Source organism: Lampetra fluviatilis, chromosome 2 (genome assembly GCF_964198595.1).
Source record: "Lampetra fluviatilis chromosome 2, kcLamFluv1.1, whole genome shotgun sequence".
NCBI lineage: Eukaryota > Metazoa > Chordata > Hyperoartia > Petromyzontiformes > Petromyzontidae > Lampetra > Lampetra fluviatilis.
The window spans coordinates 1,621,496-1,645,464 of record NC_136276.1 but is presented as its reverse complement, the minus strand read 5'-3'; the positions used below and the strand labels follow the sequence as shown (position 1 = coordinate 1,645,464).

At 54.5% G+C, this 23,969-nt stretch overlaps 1 protein-coding gene across 2 annotated transcripts in view; it reads left to right on the top strand.

Moving 5' to 3' along the window:
* Window positions 1–333: 333 nt before the first annotated feature.
* The window catches only part of SRCIN1 (SRC kinase signaling inhibitor 1), a 193,541-nt gene continuing 169,905 nt past the window's right edge, over window positions 334–23,969 (top strand). For both annotated transcript variants that reach the window (XM_078866688.1, XM_078866687.1), the window contains exon 1: window positions 334–706. In XM_078866688.1, coding sequence (XP_078722814.1) covers window positions 562–706 — 145 coding nt within the window. In that variant the 5' untranslated portion in view covers window positions 334–561. The remainder of the gene's footprint in view (window positions 707–23,969) is intronic.

Sequence of the window (23,969 nt, the reverse complement as noted above, 5' to 3'; positions counted from 1 at the left end):
GAGAGAGGGGGAAGGGGTAAAAAGGAGGAGAGCAGAGCGTGACATATTTCGTGAAATCTTTCATTTAAACAGGGAGGGGGGCACATAAAACAAGGCATTGGAAAAACAAAACAAAAAAACCGAAATGATGAACGAAGCAAAGTGCCGACTACACCGACCATCTTCTTGTTTCCTCTGATCGTAAAAAAAATAAAGAGAGAGAGGTAAGCACACAGTGGTAGGGGAGAGGGGGGTGAAAGGGCCGTAGGGAAGGGGTGAGAGAGAGTATCAGAGAGAGGGGAGGGAGAGAGAGGAGGGAGAGAGAGAGGGGAGGGAGAGAGGGAGAGAGGGGAGGGAGAGAGGGGAGGGGGGGAGAGGGAGAGTATCAGAGAGAGAGAGGCAAGGTCGGGGAGAGGCAGGCAGCAAGGAGGAGGAGGGAGAGGGACGCGTTCTGAATCCCGACGATCTCCGCCCGCGCTCGCCACGGCCGCTGCCGCCGCCGCCGCCACCAAAAACAAACTCGGGGAGTGAATTTCTCCTCTCGCTCCCGTGAGCCGCAGCGAGCCGGGAGCCAAGGAGGCCATGTCGGTGGCTCGCCACTCGGGGCTGCCCTCCGGGGGCAGGCAGGCTCAGAGCCGCGCGGGAGATCGAACATCGTCAGGAGCAGCAGCAGCAGCAGCGGCGGCGGCGGCGTCATCGTCGGCAGCATCGGCGGCTGCTGCGTCGGGTGAGTGAAGCCCTCGGGCTCTCCGATGGTGACGGCGTCGTGAGTCGAGCGGCGGAGAGAGCGTGACGGTGGCTATGGTTACAGCACGGATGAAGGGTGTGGGGAGGGAGGTCGGCTGGCTGGCTGGGTGCTGACGGCATCCACAGGGGCAGCACTGCGTGAGCATCGTGCCGCTGGCTGGCGGTGCTGGTGGTGGTGGCTCGGGGTGGGTTCGCACCTGCAGCAACAGCCGGGCATGGTGAATAGCAGCGACAGCTCCACCATGGACACCGCGACATCACCAACGATAGCTACACACAGCATGGAGGCAGCAGCATTACGTCTAGCGAGATAGAGAATACGGCAACATCACCTACAGCTACACGCAGCATGGCTGCAACAACATCGTGTATAGCTACACACCGCATGGGTACAGCAATAGCGACATCACCAACACAGTAACATCACCTACAGCTCCACACAGCATGGGTACAGCAATAGCTACATCACCTACACGGTAACATCACCTGCAGCTCCACACAGCATGGGTACAGAAATAGCGAAATCACCTACAGCTAAACACAGCATGGGTACAGCAATAGCGACATCACCTACAGCTACACACAGCATAGGTACATCAATAGCTACATCACCTACAGCTACACACAGCATGGGTACAGCAATAGCTACATCACCTATAGCTACACACAGCATCGGTACAGCAATAGCTACATCACCTACAGCTAAACACAGCATGGGTACAGCAATAGCTACATCACCTATAGCTACACACAGCATGGGTACAGCAATAGCGACATCACCTACAGCTACACACAGCATGGGTACAGCAATAGCGACATCACCTATAGCTACACACAGCATGGGTACAGCAATAGCTACATCACCTATAGCTACACACAGCATGGGTACAGCAATAGCTACATCACCTACAGCTACACACAGCATGGGTACAGCAATAGCTACATCACCTATAGCTACACACAGCATGGGTACAGCAATAGCTACATCACCTATAGCTACACACAGCATGGGTACAGCAATAGCTACATCACCTACAGCTAAACACAGCATGGGTACAGCAATAGCTACATCACCTATAGCTACACACAGCATGGGTACAGCAATAGCTACATCACCTATAGCTACACACAGCATGGGTACAGCAATAGCTACATCACCTACAGCTACACACATCATGGATACATGACATACAGCTACCGACAGCATCGATACAGCAATAGCGCGTGCAGATACCGAGATGCAGAAACGCTGAGCAGCCACAGGTACCGACACAGACACTCGGGATATACAGCATTGCGGAGACACAGCACGCGGGGGCTGAGATACAGCAGCTACGGCGTTGCTGGCTAACGTCGCCAGACGGACGCTATCGATTCAAACGCAGGCAACTACAGCAGCTACAGCAGCTACAGCAGCTACAGCAGCTACAGCAGCTACAGCAGCTACAGCTGCTACAGCAGCTACAGCTGCTACAGCTGCCCGCACACCATCAGCACCACTACAGCCACGTACGTTGATATAGCAACTACACCTGGCGACAGCATGACACAGACACAGTCCACCGTGTCACGCTCCATCCACAGCAAGCTACAGCTGCACCACAATACAAAAGACAAAGTCCCCCCCGTATAGCCTTTTGCATACTCTTGGGCGAGTGCTGTCAGCGAGCACCTAATCCTATTAATCCCGCAACGGCACGCGAGGGGGTGGCGTGGCCGGAACCCCCAGTGCTGATGTTTACACACAGCAGCGGGTGCTGTACTCAGTTACGGCTGAGTCGACCTAGGGGAGCCACGGACGCCGGTCGTGTGAGCGGGAATCTAAAAAATGCAGCAGCGCCACGCACATCCAAGCCACGTTATGGTCACGGCTGCAGAGTGACATGAGTCTGTTCGAGACCGCCACAGCACGGTGCAGTGTGGTACAGCTGCTGCCAATAGGCACACGACTGCCAGAGCTACGCACAGCGATCTGCATACAGGATGCAGCTGCACCTTGGTAGAGCTGCAGACAGCTTGGTGCAGCTGTACAGGTACGCGGAGTACAGCAGCATCGCCACCTGCGGCGAGATGACAAAGCCACTCGGCGCGTATCCACGCCTCCCTCGCAAGCATGGGGCAGAGAGGGTCGTGTACAATGGGAGTCACGTGTGTGTGTGTGTACATAGGTGCCTGTGTATACAGGTGGGTGTGTACAGCTGTCAATGTATGTATTGGTACGTATAGGCGTGTGTAGGTATGCATAGGTGGTTTGTGTGTGATTGTATGTGCAGCGGTTAGCGCGCTGCGTACGAAGCTGACGACACCGGTGACGATTATCTGAATCGGTCCGGGGCCTCTTCTAGGTCGACTCAGCCTCAAATGAGGACCTGGTGCAGTGTGCAAACATCGCCACTGGGGAGACAAAGGGGACCGGGCGTGGTGCTGGCCACCCACCCCCTCGTGTGCCGTGCCGGCCTTCATAGGTGCTACTCGCTAACAGCACTTGCCCCAACAATGTATCCGCTGGCTACACGGGGAAATGTTGCCATTGTGGGGTTGTTAAGCCACGCGTCCCCACGCTGGTCTGTGCGGGTTGGTGAATAAGGGGGTGGGGGGTCAGGATTAATTCAGCACTCGTGGCCTGGGATTGAACTCAGGTCGCCGGTTTCATAACGCATGCCCACATGCAGTTAGCCATACACAGGGTGGCCCAAGAATTCGGGACACGTGCTGCTATTATATTAAACAAATCACATTTGGTGTTGGTGTTGGTCATGATGATGATGATGACAAAGCTGCCCCGTTTCCGACCGTTGGATGAATGTGGCGTCAGTGAGACGCACCGAGGAGGGCCGGCACGGTGCACACAGAGGGGTGCTGGGGCCAGCAGCATCACGCCCGGCCGTCTTTGTCTCCCCAGTGCCTATGTTTACACACCGCACCAGGTCTTCATCATCTCAACCGTACTAACAACAACAACGCTTGTTCACCCAGGGAGAAGCCTCGTCGAGTCTCATGACTCTCTTTCAGGAGAGTCCTGCCACGTGTTCGCAGCAGGTGGGCTGGGGGGGGGGGTGCCGCGTGTGATTCGAAACGAGCCGTGTGCGGGTAACGTTTCACATTCGGCAAAACAAAATGTTGGACCCTCACTCCGGCACACAATGGCCTAACTCTTGCCAACGACATCACGGGATCTTTAACGTGCGCATGTCAAGCAGAGGACGCGTGGTCTCGTCACGGTTCGGTACCACACCCCCGCAGTAATAACCCGGACGGCCGCGGAGATCGAACCGTGAACCTCTGCAACAGGCGTCGAACGCGCCGCCGCTGATGCTCTGACGCCGCCCCCCGCCGAAGGCTGAGCCGACCCAGGCGGAGCCACTCGAATTGACAAAGAGACAAAGGTCACCCGAGATACAGTCCTCTGCACGCCGTCGGGGCGCAAGTGCCGTTAGCGAGCGCTCATAAAAGGCTGACGCATGCGCAGCTACTTGCGTACACATTGACACGCACGCGAGAAGACAGCAGGTCACGAGCACGCCTGGTGACAAATCCTGAGCACCCCCTTCCCCCCATTACCCCCCTTCCCCGTCCTTATCTGCCCCTCCAACACAGGTGTGCTGGCTTAGGTAGACGCGCCGTCTGTTGCCTGTGTGTGTGTGCCTAATAAAGGCAGCGGTTGTGCAAAGCCTGCGCCATGGACGCTCACGGGCGCGTGCGTGCCGAATTCAAACTCGCGAACCTTCTGTGGCTGTCGCACCGAAGTGCGTGACGCCGTGAGCACCGTCACGATCACCGTCACGATCACCAAGCCATGGGCAGTGCGCGTCCGCCCGGGTGGCTTCAGGGGCAGAGCGAGCGAGCGGCTCGCGCTCTCGGAAGGTGCCGAGTCCTAAATATCGGCTGCTGGCCGTTGACTCACGCCCTTCATCCTTCCGGGGCCAGGGGTGTGGGTCGATAAAATGAGTACCATTTTGCGGAGGAAAGTTCCAAGCGTTGTCGCCCCGTGGAGTCGAAGCGATGTCCTGCTCAAGTGATCATTGCAGGCAGTGCACATTCCCCGTGTGTACAGCCCCCGGGCCGCTGGTGGCAATTCCTCGTGACGGGCGCGAGTCGATGCATACCCGCTGGGTGGTCCAGCCACGGGACAGGTTAAGGGTCACTGCCAGGTGGGATGGGATGTGGCGTGCCCAAACAATTCCTGGAACATCGTTCCAGGCTGTCCCGGCTGAAACGGAGCACGCTGGGGGGATGTGCGCGGCGAATCGGGGCGAGACGGTACACGACCGCTCCCCACACACTCAACAACAACACACACACAACAACATCAACACACACACACACAGCAACATCAACACACACGCACAACAACATACACACGCTCAACAACACACACACACAACAACAACAACAACACACACAAAAACATCACACAAAAACACACAACAACATCACACAACAACACACAACAACATCAACACACACACTCAACAACAACACACACACAACATCAAAACACACACAAACACATCAACACACACAACATGAAAACACACACAAAAACATCAACACACACATACAACATCACACAAACAACATCAACACACACACACAACATCAACACACACACACAACATTACACACACTCAACAACAACACACACAGCAACAACACACACACAACAACAAACCACACACAGCAACAACACACACACAACAACAACACACACACAACAACATGAACACACACAACATCAACACACACATACAACAACATCAACACACATTCAACACCACACACTCGACACCACACACTCGACACCACACACACTCAACAACAACAACACACACTCAACAACCGACACACACACTCAACAACACACACGCTCAACAACACACACACAACAACATCAACACACACAACAACATCAACACACACACAACAACATCAACACACACAACAACATCAACACACACTCAACACACACACACTCAACAACCGACACACGCATTCAACAACACACGCACAGGCGACGTCAGCCTGGCATACTCGTTTGCAGAGTCTGATGAGCTCTAATGATATTAAACAAGTCCCTAGTGCCTGTGGACTTTGTCTCGCTGATGCGTCGTGAGTCTCCCGAGTGCGAAGTTTTGTAAGCCCCCCCCCCCCCCCCCGTAAAATTTTCCTGAGCTCAACCACGGACAGCTCCGGCTGCTTGAAACGATTCCCCGAGCGTCACGGAGCCGTGCCGGTGACGGGGATCATCGCACACGGAGCGCTGCTGCGACACCCGCGGTCCCAGGTCCGAGTGCGACACCGGCCCACGACGTCTCGACCACGTCTGCGACGCGCGCCCCTCGCTCCTTGAGTCTCTCAGGGATGGCTGGAAGGGAGAGGGGGGTGGGGGGATTTCCTCGGGTATTGGATGTGCATGCAATGCCGTATGGAACATTGCACTTGGCTACCCGCGGTCCCGTATTCATTTCCTGTGGTATTTACTGTAATCTGCAGTCGCGCTGCACTGAGCTTCTGTCGGGAGCTCGTACCGAGAGCCGATTATTCTATTTGAATAAACCAATCGAGTGGCGGGCAGAAGAGAGACCCCGGGGAGAGTGCGGGGGGGGGGGAGGCTGCGTGCATGCACACGTGTGGACAACGTGCACACAAAGACAAAGATCCCCCGTATAGCCTTAACAGACTGGTGGGGCAAGTGCTGTTAACGAGCACCCATGGAGGGGGTGGATGGCCAGCACCACGCCCGGCCGCCTTTGTATCCCTCGTGGCGATGTTTACCGCATTGCACCAAATGCACTCGTTATTTGAGGCTGAGTCGATCTAGGGGGGCACTGGACAGGTTAAGATATTCGTCACTGCTATTGGTTGTGAGTGGGAATCGAACTTGGCTCGCTGGGTTAGTAGCACAGCGCGCTAATCGCTGCACTTCACCACTGAATCACCATCATCATCGTCATCGTCAGGCTTGGTCGATCCACTGCTGGATGAATGCCTTCCAAAGCCACCTCAATCCCTGACGATCCATGCAAATGTAACAATCGCCATCACCGTCGTCGGTACGATGTGCATTGAGATGGCATCTGAACGCGACCGCGCATCGCGATCGTGCAGCAGAAACGGCGAGGATTTGTTCGTTTTAATATTTCGTCGAGGGAGACAGAGAGAGAGAGAGGCGTGAACCAGTGATAGGTCAGAGGGGAAACGGGAGTAGGGTTTGCCCCTGGCGATGAATCCGGGTTTAGAAGCGTCGCAAGCTACGGGGGCACGGGGGGCGGGTGATGAGAGACCCCCCCCCCCCGCCCAGAGTGCAGGCTAATTGGGGGCTTTGACAGTGAGCCCTGCTTGTTGTCTTGGTTGCATCCTGAATTTAATCATCAGAATCATCATCATCATACAAATGCATCTCCAGAATTCACCACCATCATCATCGCAGTCGTCAGGTACATTGGCAATTGACTCCGCATTGTCACTCTGGCAATTATCATAAATATATAATAAACATAATCAAATATAATTTAACAAAAATATGATGTAAAATAATTATCATCATCATCGCTTGGATAAAGCGATTCCAGCAGGGGCATAGCAGTGGAGGACAATTGAGCGACCCAGTTAGAACGCCCCCTGGATAACTCGCCTTGCGATTAGCAACAACAACAACCGCCATTCGCCACAAAGTGGCGGTGACGTCACCACGATGCTTGTGCCAGGCCATGTGCACCTTGAGGCCACGTGAAGTGTCAAACGCCCGCTGGCAGGAGGTCATGGGGCAGACCCAGGTGCCACGGGTCGACTGACTGAGATGACCGAGATGACTGGCTGATGCACCACCTGTGCCCCCTACTGTGCCAACTTGCTGTGCTTTAGCCACCCAGCGCTTCGCTCGTTGTTGTGAGCGTCGCTCCTCTGCCCTCCGTTGTTGTTGGAGGGCGACTGCCTCCAACTGCCCAGTAGCGTCCTTCACGAGCCTCTTCTACAGAGGCCGATCTTGACACCGCTGGTACCAGTCATCGGCAAGTCCACTCAGCTCCACATCCTACTGTACCACGTCACTCCATCTCTTCTCTAGCCCGTGCCGCGCCTGTTTAGCCCCCTCGATCCGGCCGAACAAAAGCTGTTTAGGCATGCGGTGATTGGGCATGCGGACTACATGGCCCAGCCAACGTAGCCTTGCCTGCCGGAGGTGCTCACCGATGGGACTTTGTCCAGATCTTTCGAGGATTAGCAACACACACACAGACGTGCAACACACACACAGACGTGCAACAAAGATAAAGACCCCCCATTTAGCCTTAACAGACTGTAGGGGCAAGTGCTGTTAGCGAGCACCTAGACATGCAACACACACACAGACGTGCCACACACACACAGACGTGCAACGCACACACACACACAGACGTGCAACGCACACACACACACACAGACGTGCAACGCACACATACACGCCACACGAAGGTCGGCAAAGTGAAACTCGAGATCCGTCGATGGTGCCACCTCAGCCTGGCGTCAAGGCGACCGCTGCACTTTATTAGCCCCTCTCCATCCACCATCACCACGGTGCCTCCACGCGCTCCATCCACCATCACCACGGTGCCACGTGCTCCATCCACCATCACCACGGTGCCACGTGCTCCATCCACCATCACCACGGTGCCACGTGCCCCATCCACCATCACCACGGTGCCACGTGCCCCATCCACCATCACCACGGTGCCACGTGCTCCATCCACCATCACCACGGTGCCACGTGCTCCATCCACCATCACCACGGTGCCACGTGCCCCATCCACCATCACCACGGTGCCACGTGCTCCATCCACCATCACCACGGTGCCACGTGCCCCATCCACCATCACCACGGTGCCACGCGCTCCATCCACCATCACCACGGTGCCTCGTGCTTCATCCACCATCACCACGGTGCCACGTGCCCCATCCACCATCACCACGGTGCCACGTGCTCCATCCACCATCACCACGGTGCCTCGTGCTTCATCCACCATCACCACGGTGCCACGTGCTTCATCCACCATCACCGCGGTGCCACGTGCTCCATCCACCATCACCGCGGTGCCACGTGCTCCATCCACCATCACCACGGTGCCACGTGCTTCATCCACCATCACCGCGGTGCCACGTGCTCCATCCACCATCACCGCGGTGCCACGTGCTCCATCCACCATCACCACGGTGCCACGTGCCCCATCCACCATCACCCCGGTGCCTCGTGCTCCATCCACCATCACCACGGTGCCACGTGCTCCATCCACCATCACCACGGTGCCACGTGCTCCATCCACCATCACCACGGTGCCACGTGCCCCATCCACCATCACCCCGGTGCCACGTGCTCCATCCACCATCACCACGGTGCCACGTGCTCCATCCACCATCACCACGGTGCCACGTGCTCCATCCACCATCACTACGGTGCCACGTGCTCCATCCACCATCACCACGGTGCCACGTGCTCCATCCACCATCACCACGGTGCCACGTGCTCCATCCACCATCACCACGGTGCCACGTGCCCCATCCACCATCACCACGGTGCCACGTGCTCCATCCACCATCACCACGGTGCCACGTGCTCCATCCACCATCACCACGGTGCCACGTGCTCCATCCACCATCACCACGGTGCCACGTGCTCCATCCACCATCACCACGGTGCCACGTGCTCCATCCACCATCACCACGGTGCCACGTGCTCCATCCACCATCACCACGGTGCCACGTGCCCCATCCACCATCACCACGGTGCCACGTGCTCCATCCACCATCACCACGGTGCCACGTGCTCCATCCACCATCACCACGGTGCCACGTGCTCCATCCACCATCACCACGGTGCCACGTGCCCCATCCACCATCACCACGGTGCCACGTGCTCCATCCACCATCACCACGGTGCCACGTGCCCCATCCACCATCACCACGGTGCCACGTGCTCCATCCACCATCACCACGGTGCCACGTGCCCCATCCACCATCACCACGGTGCCACGTGCTCCATCCACCATCACCACGGTGCCACGTGCTCCATCCACCATCACCACGGTGCCACGTGCCCCATCCACCATCACCACGGTGCCACGTGCTCCATCCACCATCACCACGGTGCCACGTGCCCCATCCACCATCACCACGGTGCCACGTGCTCCATCCACCATCACCACGGTGCCACGTGCCCCATCCACCATCACCACGGTGCCACGTGCCCCATCCACCATCACCACGGTGCCACGTGCTCCATCCACCATCACCACGGTGCCACGTGCTCCATCCACCATCACCACGGTGCCACGTGCTCCATCCACCATCACCACGGTGCCTCGTGCTCCATCCACCATCACCACGGTGCCTCGTGCTCCATCCACCATCACCACGGTGCCACGTGCTCCATCCACCATCACCGCGGTGCCACGTGCTCCATCCACCATCACCACGGTGCCACGTGCTCCATCCACCATCACCACGGTGCCTCGTGCTCCATCCACCATCACCGCGGTGCCAAACAACGCTCCATCCACCATCACCACGGTGCCACGTGCCCCATCCACCATCACCACGGTGCCTCGTGCTTCATCCACCATCACCACGGTGCCAAACAACGCTCCATCCACCATCACCACGGTGCCACGTGCTCCATCCACCATCACCACGGTGCCTCGTGCTCCATCCACCATCACCGCGGTGCCAAACAACGCTCCATCCACCATCACCACGGTGCCACGTGCCCCATCCACCATCACCGCGGTGCCAAACAACGCTCCATCCACCATCACCACGGTGCCACGTGCCCCATCCACCATCACCACGGTGCCTCGTGCTTCATCCACCATCACCACGGTGCCAAACAACGCTCCATCCACCATCACCACGGTGCCACGTGCTCCATCCACCATCACCACGGTGCCTCGTGCTCCATCCACCATCACCACGGTGCCTCGTGCCCCATCCACCATCACCACGGTGCCAAACAACGCTCCATCCACCATCACCACGGTGCCACGTGCCCCATCCACCATCACCGCGGTGCCAAACAACGCTCCATCCACCATCACCACGGTGCCACGTGCCCCATCCACCATCACCACGGTGCCTCGTGCTTCATCCACCATCACCACGGTGCCAAACAACGCTCCATCCACCATCACCACGGTGCCACGTGCTCCATCCACCATCACCACGGTGCCTCGTGCTCCATCCACCATCACCACGGTGCCTCGTGCCCCATCCACCATCACCACGGTGCCAAACAACGCTCCATCCACCATCACCACGGTGCCACGTGCCCCATCCACCATCACCGCGGTGCCAAACAACGCTCCATCCACCATCACCACGGTGCCACGTGCCCCATCCACCATCACCACGGTGCCACGTGCCCCATCCACCATCACCACGGTGCCACGTGCTCCATCCACCATCACCGCGGTGCCACGTGCTCCATCCACCATCACCACGGTGCCACGTGCTCCATCCACCATCACCACGGTGCCTCGTGCTCCATCCACCATCACCACGGTGCCTCGTGCTCCATCCACCATCACCACGGTGCCACGTGCTCCATCCACCATCACCACGGTGCCACGTGCTCCATCCACCATCACCACGGTGCCACGTGCCCCATCCACCATCACCACGGTGCCAAACAACGCTCCATCCCAGGCCGCGCGCTCTGCCCGTGAAATTCCTCACCAATTCCCACGCACCGTGCATAAGCTCTCGCCATCTCTCTCTCTCGCTCTCTCTCACACTCTCTCGCTCTCTCGCTCTCTCACACTCGCCCTCGCTCGCTTTCCCGTGGCGTTTTGATGGGGAACTGAGCGCAGCGGTGGTGGTGGTTTTTGAGCTCGGGCCTCCACGTGACGACGCCAGGAGTTGCTTGACGCGTCGCGCCCGTGACTCCAGCGAGAGAGCGTGGGACGAATGTGGCCACAGTGGAAGGTCATGCGACGATCGGCAACATTCACTGCAAATGTACCGCTGGCGTCAGGGTCGGGATCGAGCCCTCGACATTCCTGTATAGCAGGCGAGGTGGTTAACATCTCTCCACCCTGGCACCTGCAGTGCGTCCTCCCAATCCGATTTTATTCACTCACACTCTCACTCATTCACTCACATTCTCACTCATTCACTCACACTCTCACTCATTCACTCACACTCTCACTCATTCACTCACACTCTCACTCATTCACTCACACTCTCACTCATTCACTCACACTCACTCATTCACTCACACTCTCACTCATTCACTCACACTCTCACTCATCTCACACTCTCACTCATTCACTCACACTCTCACTCATTCACTCACACTCTCACTCATTCACTCACACTCTCACTCATTCACTCACACTCACTCCTCATTCACTCACTCTCACTCATTCACTCACACTCTCACTCATTCACTCACACTCTCACTCATTCACTCACACTCACTCATTCACTCACTCTCACTCATTCACTCACACTCCTCATTCACTCACACTCACTCATTCACTCACACTCTCACTCATTCACTCACACTCTCACTCATTCACTCACACTCACTCCTCATTCACTCTCACTCATTCACTCACACTCACTCATTCACTCACACTCACTTCTCATTCACTCACACTCACTCCTCATTCACTCACACTCACTCATTCACTCACACTCTCACTCATTCACTCACTCTCACTCATTCACTCACACTCCTCATTCACTCACACTCACTCATTCACTCACACTCTCACTCATTCACTCACACTCACTCATTCACTCACACTCCTCATTCACTCACACTCACTCATTCACTCACACTCACTCATTCACTCACACTCACTCCTCATTCACTCACACTCACTCATTCACTCACACTCTCACTCATCTCACACTCACGCCTCATTCACTCACACTCACAATCATTCACTCACACTGTCACTCATTCACTCACACTCACTCCTCATTCACTCACACTCACTCATTCACTCACACTCTCACTCAACTCACACTCACGCCTCATTCACTCACACTCATTCACTCACACTGTCACTCATTCACTCACACTCACTCCTCATTCACTCACACTCACTCATTCACTCACACTCTCACTCATCTCACACTCACGCCTCATTCACTCACACTCATTCACTCACACTGTCACTCATTCACTCACACTCACTACTCATTCACTCACACTCACTCATTCACTCACCAACACACGAATAGTAAAGTAGGTCCAGGAGGAAAGATTTCACTGCTGGAAGAACTTAAAGTGACAACGTTTATTTTGGAGATTTATTCAGTTAAATTAGGACGTGCCATTCACAGCTCACCTTTCAATCCACTGCTGGTCACGAGAATTGTTTGACCATACTTCACCACGCTGGCACGTTTCGGATTCGTCAATAGGGGGGGGGGATCGTTTGAGACGTCACCCGCGAATGATTTTATAGGCAGGACGGGAGGAGATTTCCGTGGTTTTGTCTCCAAAGACCCACGCTGTTGGTCGGGTTTTATCAGCGAGGCGAGTAATTAAATAACGAATTCATACACTTTCTGAACATGTACTGAGAGATGAATATTTTTTTTGTTATTATAATAATAATGAAAACACCGCCGGCTTACGTAGGCAACCTAAGACGACCACCGCCCACTGATTCCGTTTCGAAACCTCCACATCCGTCTGGTCTCCCAACGCCCAAAACAATAAAATATCACCGCTGTTGCAAGCTGGCACACATCGTCAACCAGGTCGGCACGCGTGTTGCTGCTGTCTTCAGAATCAAACCAACGAGCAGGGATTGTCAATTCAGCAGCGGGGAAGGGGGTCATTTGCACCCACCCCCTTTGGAGGCCAAAGCTACGAGTTGGGGTCCCCCTTGACAACCACCACGAGATTTGCTTTCAACAACAACAGTGGCAAAGAACAACAACAACAACGCTTCTTTAGAACGCGGTTTAATTTTTATTTTCACGAACATTGTTTCATTTACGTTCCACGTATTTTAATTTAATTAGAAGCAATCACGTAATATTGCAAGGAGGTACTTACCACGGAGCTGCAGTGGATGCATTTTGCGACGACGGAGTGCCCCTACAGCGCTAAATGTTCGAGACCGTGAGCGTCACGACGATGTGATGAGGACAAGAGGAGCCGCGATTTGCAACAACGTCTAGGTGCGTCCGAGCAAGACAAATCCAATGTTGGGCCCCATCTGAACGATTGCCGCACCACCTAAGCTGATGATGTCGTCACTACACCACTGGTCCCACGTTTATTTCTCGTGCTGATGGCAAATCCCCCCCTCCCCACCACCGCTGTGTCTTCTAGCAGGATGGTTCACCTCCAGAGGGTTCATGCAGCAGCAGCTGCTGAGGGGGAGAGGAAATGAAGGTGACGGCAGAAGAAGCCTCGATCCAGGCCAGATTTATGGCAGAACATCAGGGACTATAAACATCACCATCATCATCATTCAGAACGGCGTAGTCACGTTCATCGTTTTCGTCATCACCATTACCGTGATCGTCGAAGCGCCCCCCCCCCTCACAAAACACGGGGCCCGAGGCAATCACCCCGATTTGCCGTAGCCTTGAGACGGCTCTGACAAGAGTCATCTTATCGTCACGACCATTTATCATTGGCACCATCATCACCATCACCACAGCCGTCGTCATCATCAACATCACGGGACTCGATGTGCAACGTCCAAACGAATCGGGTGTGTTGGGCCACACGCCTCCCAGTGGCGCCACGGTGGCTAGGAGATGTTAACCACCTCGCCTGGTGTACAGGAGGTCGTGGGTCCAACCCCGACACTGACGCCTGCTGCTGTATATTTGGAGTTTGCGGTGTCTCTCTCCCCGTGGTCGCGTTTTTTCCTTCCACATTTAGAATCATCGTCACGCGTTTTAGAGTATTTGGCTGCTACACATTTCCACGTGATAAGCCACTTGTTTGAGCTGTCGTTTGTGATAGCCAGGTCGCTTCTGAAAAAAGAGCCGGAAAGCTCAGTGAGCCTTACCTGCTAAAATAAAAATAGTTTATGGGTTGTTTTTTTACAGTGGGAGTCAAACCAAGTTGACCCGCTCGGCTGGGACAGTGGCAGCCCGCTTGCTGCCTCTGAACACGTTAGCATTGCAAGTTAATGTTTCACGTGTGTAAGGATATGGCACAAGCACGCAAACACACGCGGGGATCTCCTGTGCAGCTGCGCCAACCGTAGGGGGGAGGGGAGAGGAAATACGGAATGCGCTGTGAGTCGCCATCGTCCGAGCCCGAGTCCAGTTGCGTTTCCTACGTCTCAAAAAAGAAGACGTCTCAAAGCGATGGCTTTGAATTACGTATACTTTCTTCAATCAATGGATTCTCTTTTTAACCTCGGTGTTTCAATATCTCTCTCTCGGTGCAATGATTCCAAGCGCGCACATTTCCATAGCGGCTCTGCGCACTTTTGTACCACGTGTTCTCTGTCTCTGCACACTTTTGTACCACGTGTTCTCTGGTTGTACCACGTGTTCTCTGGTTGTACCACGTGTTCTCTGTCTATGTGCACCGATCTGATCCTTACGCAGGCGCAACATTTGTGATGCTGCTGCATTGGCAGTGATGTCACGAAACAAATAGCACTGTGGCCTTAAAATATACAAAATATAAGGCGACGCTTATGACAATCCTTCTTCAAATGGTTTATATTTACGTGTTATTATGAAGGGCCGTTGCCCGAAACGTCGCTTATTAGTGATGTTCTTCTGCATTAGGGCCACACCGTGTTTTTGACGAACGCGCTATGCCGCTGCAGGAGCGTTTGCAGCCCCTTTGCTAATCCACTGCTGGATGAGGGCCTCCAGAAACCACGCGGATATTGTGGGAAATGGGGGTGACGGGGAGCGGGGGGGGATTGATTTGACCATACTTCACTTCGCTGGTCAGTGTCACACCAAGTAACGGGGCTAAAGTAAACGTAACACGAGGTCGCCGTGCCCTCTTGTCAGAATCGTGGCTTTTGATTGCTCCCCTCGGGTACACACACTCGTGATGGTGCGTGCGAGTGTGGCTGTGTGTGTCTGTGTGTGATCACCTGCCACGTCAAGTTGGATGCCTTGGCAGCGCAGCGCACACGGGAAGATCAAACGACACTGCGTGCTTACGAGTGGTCGTCGCTTGTGCCTGCGTGCGTCTGTATGTGTGTGTGTGAGCAGCGGTAGTGTAGTGGTTGGCGCTACGCTGCGCTATGAACTCGGCGACCCGTATTCCATTCCCGCTAACGGCCAACACCAGTGGCGATTATTTGAACCGGTCCTGAGCCTCCCCTAGGTCGACTCAGCCTCAAATGAGTACCTGGTGCGTTGTGTAAACATCGCCACTGGGGAGACAAAGGCGGCCGGGCGTGTTGTTGGCCCACCCACCCCCTCGTGTGTCGTGCCGACCTTCATTGGTGCTCGCTAACATCACTTGCCCCAACAGTCTGTTCAGGCTATACGGGGATCTTTGTCTTTGTGTGTCTGTGGGGAGCGGTGGCGCAGTGGTTAGCGTGCTGGGCTTCGAACGTCGGCGACCCGAGTTTAATTCCCGCTCACGGCCAACACCGGTGACTATTACCTGATTCGGTCCTGTGCCTCCCCTAGGTCTACTCAGCCTTAAAATGTATATTTGGTGCGGTGCGTAAACACTCAGCACGGGGGAGATAAAGGCGGCCGGGTTTGGTGTTGGTCCTCAGGTGCTCGGTTACAGCATTTGTCTCCTGAGTGTAGATGTTTACACATCCCATCAGGTACACTCACTTGAGGCTAAGTCGACCTAGGGGAGGCCCGGGACCGGTTCAAATAATCGCCACTGGTGCTGGCCGAGAGCGGGAATCACACTCGGTTCGCCGAGGTTCGCAGCGCACAGACACACACACACAGACAGACACACACACAGACAGACACACACACAGACACACACACAGACAGACACACACACAGACAGACATACACACAGACACACCCACAGACAGACACGGCCGCTTCCTGCATCCTGAGCGAGGCAGAGGGGGAGGGGTCACCGGGCTACAGTCGCCATCTGCTGCTGTCAGACGGGGAGGGAACGAGAGCTGCCACTGCCGATCAGGCGTCGCCTCGCGGCACTGAGCTACACGTGGAGGAACTGGACCCGCCCTGTTGATGTGGAATTTCAACAATTGAACCACTGCGAGAACTGGAGTTTCAGAATCTCTGCCGTATGGTACGACTTGCCTCCCGAACATCACCTCCACACCCTCACCCGCTTCTCGCCCTCATCACCGCCATCATCATCGTCGTCCTCACTTAACGACTGATACAATGAGCAGCTCTGAATGACGATGCCCCACATGTTTGGACGTCAGCAGAGATTTGGTTAATGGGGGCCAGCCTCTCCCTTTCCGCATTAATTCTCGAATTTCCACCTCTGGTTGGAGACATCCGACCCACAGCAAAAAAAAACGAGCACCACCCAAACGCCCGCGCGAGCACGCAGGCACCCAACACACGGCTTGGGATGTTCTGCCCAAGGCCCGATGTTGTTGCTGTTGTTGCTGCTGTTGTTGTTGTTGTTGTTTCTGCTGTTGTTGTCGCTGCTGTTGTTGCTGCTGTTGTTGCTGCTGTTGTTGTTGTTGTTGCTGCTGTTGTCGCTGCTGCTGTTGTCGCTGCTGTTGTTGTTGTTGCTGCTGTTGTTGTTGTTGTTGTTTCTGCTGTTGTTGTTGCTGCTGTTGTTGTTGTTGCTGCTGTTGTTGTTGCTGCTGTTGTTGTTGTTGCTGCTGTTGTTGTCGCTGCTGCTGTTGTCGCTGCTGTTGTTGCTGCTGCTGTTGTTGTTGTTGCTGCTGCTGTTGTTGTTGTCGCTGCTGCTGTTGTCGCTGCTGTTGTTGCTGCTGCTGTTGTTGTTGCTGCTGCTGTTGTTGCTGTTGTTGTTGTTGCTGCTGTTGTTGTTGTTGCTGTTGTTGTCGCTGCTGCTGTTGTCGTTGCTGCTGTTGTTGTCGCTGCTGTTGTTGTCGCTGCTGCTGTTGTCGCTGCTGTTGTTGTCGCTGCTGTTGTTGTCGCTGCTGTTGTTGTCGCTGCTGTTGTTGTCGCTGTTGTTGTTGCCGCTGTTGTTGTTGCTGCTGCTGTTGTTGTTGCTGCTGTTGTTGTTGTTGCTGTTGTTGTCGCTGCTGCTGTTGTCGTTGCTGCTGTTGTCGTCGCTGCTGTTGTTGTCGCTGCTGTTGTTGTCGCTGCTGTTGTTGTTGTCGCTGCTGTTGTCTCTGCTGTTGTTGTCGCTGCTGTTGTTGTCGCTGCTGTTGTTGTCGCTGCTGTTGTTGTCGCTGCTGTTGTTGTCGCTGCTGTTGTTGTCGCTGCTGTTGTTGTCGCTGCTGTTGTTAAAACTTGCGGGACGCGATTAAAGCGGCGCGCTCTCAAAGCCCCTCGTTCCTACCCGTGCTTAATTTTAATGGCGCCGTTAATAATGTATCGCATACTCTTCACACATTGTTGGAAATTCCATTATCACGTCGCACACTCAATTTACCGCCCTCTACACAAAGTCCACCGCGAAGCACAAACCACCACCAGCCACTCGTCCTCCCCCCAAACTCCGATGCGGCTCTCCCCTCTGCACTTCTGCAAATTCGCGTCCGTTCGTGGCTTGCCAGGAGATCGGCATCCCCCCCCCCCCTGTGAAATATCCACGGGGGGAACGGCGGTCCTGCACATCAATGGACCGGACACAAGCTAGTCACAAGCTAGACACAAGCTCGTCACAAGCTCGTCACAAGCTTTTCATCCCCAGCCGAGGATCGCGAGGTTATTAAATCCCCACGGCGCATCTGTCCACCCGGTTGGAATAGAAATGGCAGTGAAGTCGATCGGCGGGTCGCGCTGGTGGAATACATTTTTTTTATAATTTCGTTTAGTTTTTCATCGGAGGCGTTCTGCGACTCACGCCCGCGGTGGCATCATCTGCCCGCGGTGGAGTGGCGCAGCATCGGTTCGCTCCACCCCATTGGCCGATTTGGGGAGCGCATCCTGGGGGGGTGGGGGGAAACGTTGCCCAAAGGAATGACTTAAAGGCCAAGTGACAGCGCCTAACCTCGGCTGACCCACGGCCGATGTCGAACACGCAAATCACCCGGGTCCCCCCACCCGGGTCCCCCGTCGATGCCATTCGCTTGCGTTGCTGCCCAGACGTGCGTCATTCAAACTAAAAACTCGTCGAGAAATTGACGCCGCCGCTTCGATTCGTATCTATCCCGGCAGTCGACGTAACGCAGTTTCTGAAATCACCCTGCATCTGTCCCCCACGCATCAGTTCCGTTGAGCCGTGCGTGAGTGCCTTGTGTACACATCAGCAGCGCCGGAGAGACACTGGTGGCCAGGAGTGGCTCTGGCCACACTGGCCGCTCGCGCACGGCCCTGGCCTTAGTACTTGCTCCTCACCAGAACTTGCCCCAATAGCCTGAACGACTCTATAGGGAATTTTTCGATTTAAAGAAAATTAGAAAAAAGTGGCGTTTTTTTCAAATGTTCTTGTTGTGGGTTTCACACCTGGTGATGATTGCTTGTGTTGCAATCGAAACGTCGTGAGAATTTTATTGTTTTATTTTTATTGTTTTATTATTTCCCTTCTACGTGACTTTACCGAAAGAACCAAGAATAGAAAGGGTATCTTTGTCTGTGTGTGCGAGTGCATCGGGAGCGGTGAGCTTGTGGTTTGCGCACTGCCCTCTGATCCCAGCGATCTGGGTTCGATTCCCATCACCGGCAAGTAATGTATGAGCCATATTATGGGCCTCCCCTGGGTTTACTCAGCCTCAAATAACGGTGCGTTGCGGAGTGGAAACATCTTAGCTGGAAAGACGATGGCAGCCAGGCAATGGTGTTGGCCAGAATGTCCTTTCATTTGCCATGTCAGCCTCAATGGGTGCTCGCTAATAGGGGCCGGTGTGACTTCGTGTGGGTGGTGCTGGACATGTGTGAAATAGAGCTTCATAGCTCATCGGATTCCTCCAGGGTGAATAATAATAATTCTGATTCTGGATGATCGTGATGAACCCTGACCTTCCATCAGTAAGCACCCACGCATCGATTCACATCTATTAATCGGTGAAGACATGTTCCTACGCTCACAAATGATTGATTATTTATGCAATCGACACGCGGACGGCTAAGTGGGGCCGTTAATTAACAAACGTGGCTGACGAAGGTGATCTCTGCTCCACTTGGGCCGCACGTGTCCCCGGCTCGTCGCAGAGACATGTGCTCCGGTTCTCCAGATCCCAGCGGGGCCCACCTGACAACACCCCCTGAGTCTTGCACCTAGTCTGGTTCCACGGAGAGGCTATTGGGGTGGGGCGAGTGCTTGGATGAGTGGGGTAGTGAGTGAGTGGATGAGTGGATGAGTGGGTGAGCAAGTGAGTGCTGGGGGTGAGTTGGAGAGCGAGTGAGGGGTTATTGGGTCTCTGGGAACGTGAGTGGGCGGATGTCTACGTGAGCGAGCGAGTCAGCGGGCGAGCGAGGTCATTCGTGGCTGGTTGAGTATCGGAGCGAGTTCATAAACACGCGGTTGAGTGAGCGAGGGCGATAGCTCGTTAGCTATCCAGCGAATGAGTGGGTGGGTGGCTGCGTGAGTGAACGAGCGAGGCACACAGCCCCTGGGGGTGTGTGTGGGGGGGGTGGTTAGAGTTGTGTGCGGTGATCTGCAAGCACCTGCTGGATGAGCTATTCTCATCGAGCCCCATGGCAACGAGCCGAACTGTGGCTCTGCGGAATTGCTCGCCCAGGCGAGCGTCTCGCGCCGGCGCAGAGGATGACACGGGAGGGGAGACGTGGGGGGGGGGGGGTGATGTGGGCGACGCAGGCTCTTGAGAAGAAAGGAAACGCTTTGCAGGTGAGATGGGAACGGTTTGTTGACGTCAACATCGGAACACGTGGCCAGGGATGCAACAGCAAATAAGCGAGGGAATGAATCCATACCGTTACCGTGTGTTCATTGCATACGAAGGCTTTCGTGGCCAATATTATGATTCATCCTTACTGATTTCTTTTGCATTAGGTCGTCGTGGAAACAACGTATGTCGTTAACCCTCCTCCACCCGACAGGGGAAATTCATAATGCAAGTGTCACGTGCACCAGACGTTGCCAGGAGCAGCAGCAGCAGCGGTGTTGATGTTGGGAGAGGAATCTCACACCATGCGCACTGGTACGAGGTCTGAGCTCCTGTTCACAACCTGACGATGGTGGACGCGATCTCCAGCGAAACGTCGTTAGCCCCCACGTGAGTTCCTGCAGTCGAAATGACGACTCTCGCTCTGATGTCACTGGGCACGAATGGGTGTCTGTATGTGTAGCAATAATAATGATATTAGCGTGCACTCCTTTGTCAGTCATAATCAGCATGCGAGTCAGTGTTGTTTGCCCTCTGGTGTAATACAACTTGTATTATTAATGTCACCGATGTAGCTCATCGTTGTAATGCAATATCCCACTACAATGCCTCACAATTATAATATTGAAGGCATTTATTGACAAAGCAGAGAAGGCAGTTGCGGGTTTTTTTTTACATGGGCAGACTAGTCCTCGCCGTAGGAATGTGGAATGTTCACAAGTGCTCAGGTTCATTAAAGGGGAGATTAGCGCCGCTCATTGCTCGTTGGAGCTTTGGGGACACGGGAGGCATCGCTCTTGAAACTGCAGCACAGCGAGCGCACTCTGTGTGTCTGTGTGATCCGGGTCAGTGGGTAGGGGTGGCTGGTAGGTGGTGAGTGGTGGGTAGTGGGTGGTGGTGGGTAGTGGGTGGTGGGTAGTGGGTAGTGGTGGGTAGTGAGTGGTGGTGGGTAGTGAGTGGTGGTAGGTAGTGAGTGATGGTGGGTGGTGGTGGGTAGTGAGTGGTGGTGGGTGGTGTTAGTGGATGGGGGAATTTTGAGGGTTTTTGGATTTACAGAGCTTTCATGTATTGAGTGGTGGTAGCGGTGGCACACGGCTGTTATCCGGCGCTCTGGAGCCAACAGTTGATAGATCGCAAGCAAAGATTTTGTGAAATTCCCAAACCCACTGTTCTGCGGTGGTGCTCAGGATACGTCAGTACAGCAAGTGGGTTCACGAACCCACCTCTAGGGCAACACCTTTAGAGTGTTAACCCGCTTCTGTGCACGTGGTGGCATTTTCGTCTGCGTCCTCTCGTGACTGAAACGGTGCCGAGACCGAAACGGTGTCGATGCGCGGCCGTTCCTGAATCGAAGTCATTGATCTCTTGGCCGTGACCACTTTTTGCAACCCCCCCCCCGCCCGCCCCAAACTTGAAGTTGGATTGCAAAGGGCAACATCGGTGTCATATGATCGGAGGCTTTGTCCTCCGTTCACGTGAAAAGGTTGCGTTCTGGGAAATGCAGCGCTGACAACTTTTCACGCAGACAGTTATTTTAGAGTTGACCTTTCCCTTCAGGGAACGTTTCCCCTTGTGCTTTGCCAGCCGGCCGGATTTAAGATGTTCCACCAATAGTGGGCTTGGGAATACAAAGGGGGGGGGGGGACGGGGCGCAGGGCAGCAGAACCCCCCCCCGCCCCCCACTTTTAGACACGGGAGCCGAGCCACGCATAGTTGGCCCCGCATTATCGGCCTTTACGGGCCCCCTTTATTACCCAACATGCCCCCCCCCCATGGCTACCAGCCCCCCCCATCCCCCCTCCCCCATCCCCCCTCTCTCCATTCCCCTCCCTCCATCCCCCATACCTCCATCCCCCATACACTCCTGCCCGTAATTAGCTGGAGTACATATACAGGGTGTTTACATTTTTTTTAACACTTCTGAGAATTTGCAACAATACCACTAAAAAATGTGCCGCCTCCGGGCGCTGGAGACCACCTGGAGAAGATTCCAGGCACGTGTGTTGACAATGATGGCGAACAAGTGGAGACTCCTTTACTTTCTGAAGCTATTAACATTACACTTGTTATCATGTTACAGTGTAGCAGTATCCGTTCTTTTTCCATTAAAAACGATAGTCCCATATAAGCGTTATATATAAAAAAAAGTTGAAGCACCATGTATATCGCTGGGGGAGCAGGAGAAGATAGATCAGCATTCGCATTTTTGTTAAATATAACAGTTTACGTGGTGACACATAGACCGACAGTGAAACTGACAGACCGATAGATAAACGGACAGACCGACAGCGAGGCTGACAGACCAACGAATAGACAGACCAACACATCGGCAGACCAACAAATAGACCAAGAGAGAGACTGACAGATCGACAGACAGAAAAACAGACAGCCCATCAGAGGGAACAATGAGGTCGACACACAGACAAGCAGACCAACAGATCGAGAGACAGGATGAACAAAACTCCTCGCGATCAGAGCGCGTTGTTTTATGTTCGCGTGCTAATTGCGCCGTGTTTTTGGCTCGATATCAACTGATTGAGTTTACCCTTGTTTTGCTGCAGGCCACAGAACTCACATTTCCCTAGCGCCCAATCCGGTGGAATCCGGTGCCGCACACACAAAGAGTCCAATGCGCACGCCGTGCACAGCACTGACACGCGCGCAAAGCAATTATCCCGTGTGTACGTCCCATAGACGCTCATAGACAATTCATGTTAGGGTGCGCCTATTAAGGTCGGCAAAACCACGCGTGGTCAGCCCTCTTCATAGGCTTCACCCCCCCTTCCCCACAGTAAACGTGCAACGTTGATCCAACGTTGAGCCAACGGCTCCAACCACATGCCAACGTCGGCCCAATGTTGGCATGGTGACTTGGAGCACGCCTGAGCGCCTCTGCCACTGCAGTGCCGCAATGATCACACCGCAGCCGCACACTCGCCAACCCGTGACGTTTGGAGCGGCAGGCTGCTGACTTTTAAGCCGTTTTGCCACGCACGCGCGTAACTGATTTCCGAAGCAAAGAAAAACACTTCATTAGGAAGCTTTGTATTAAAAAATGTATTTTTAAAAAAGTTTCGCAGTTAAAGTGTTTTTTTTGAAATCAGCGAAGCAGTCTGCCGCTTTAATCGACCATTTGGGCCAGGTCTACGTAAACCCAGCTATAAGGAACCGCTAGTTCATGAGAAGTTGTTTGCAAAGCGGAATTCGGTATATCGAGCGCCCTTTCCCAATGGATTTTCATTCTATAACCGGGGACGCGTTCCTCCGGAACAAAAAAAATCGGCCGGGAGATGAAATAAATTAACATTTGAGAATGCGGGAAACCTTTTTAAAGCCACGAGCCTATGCTGAAATATTCATAATGCTCAAAATAAGTCG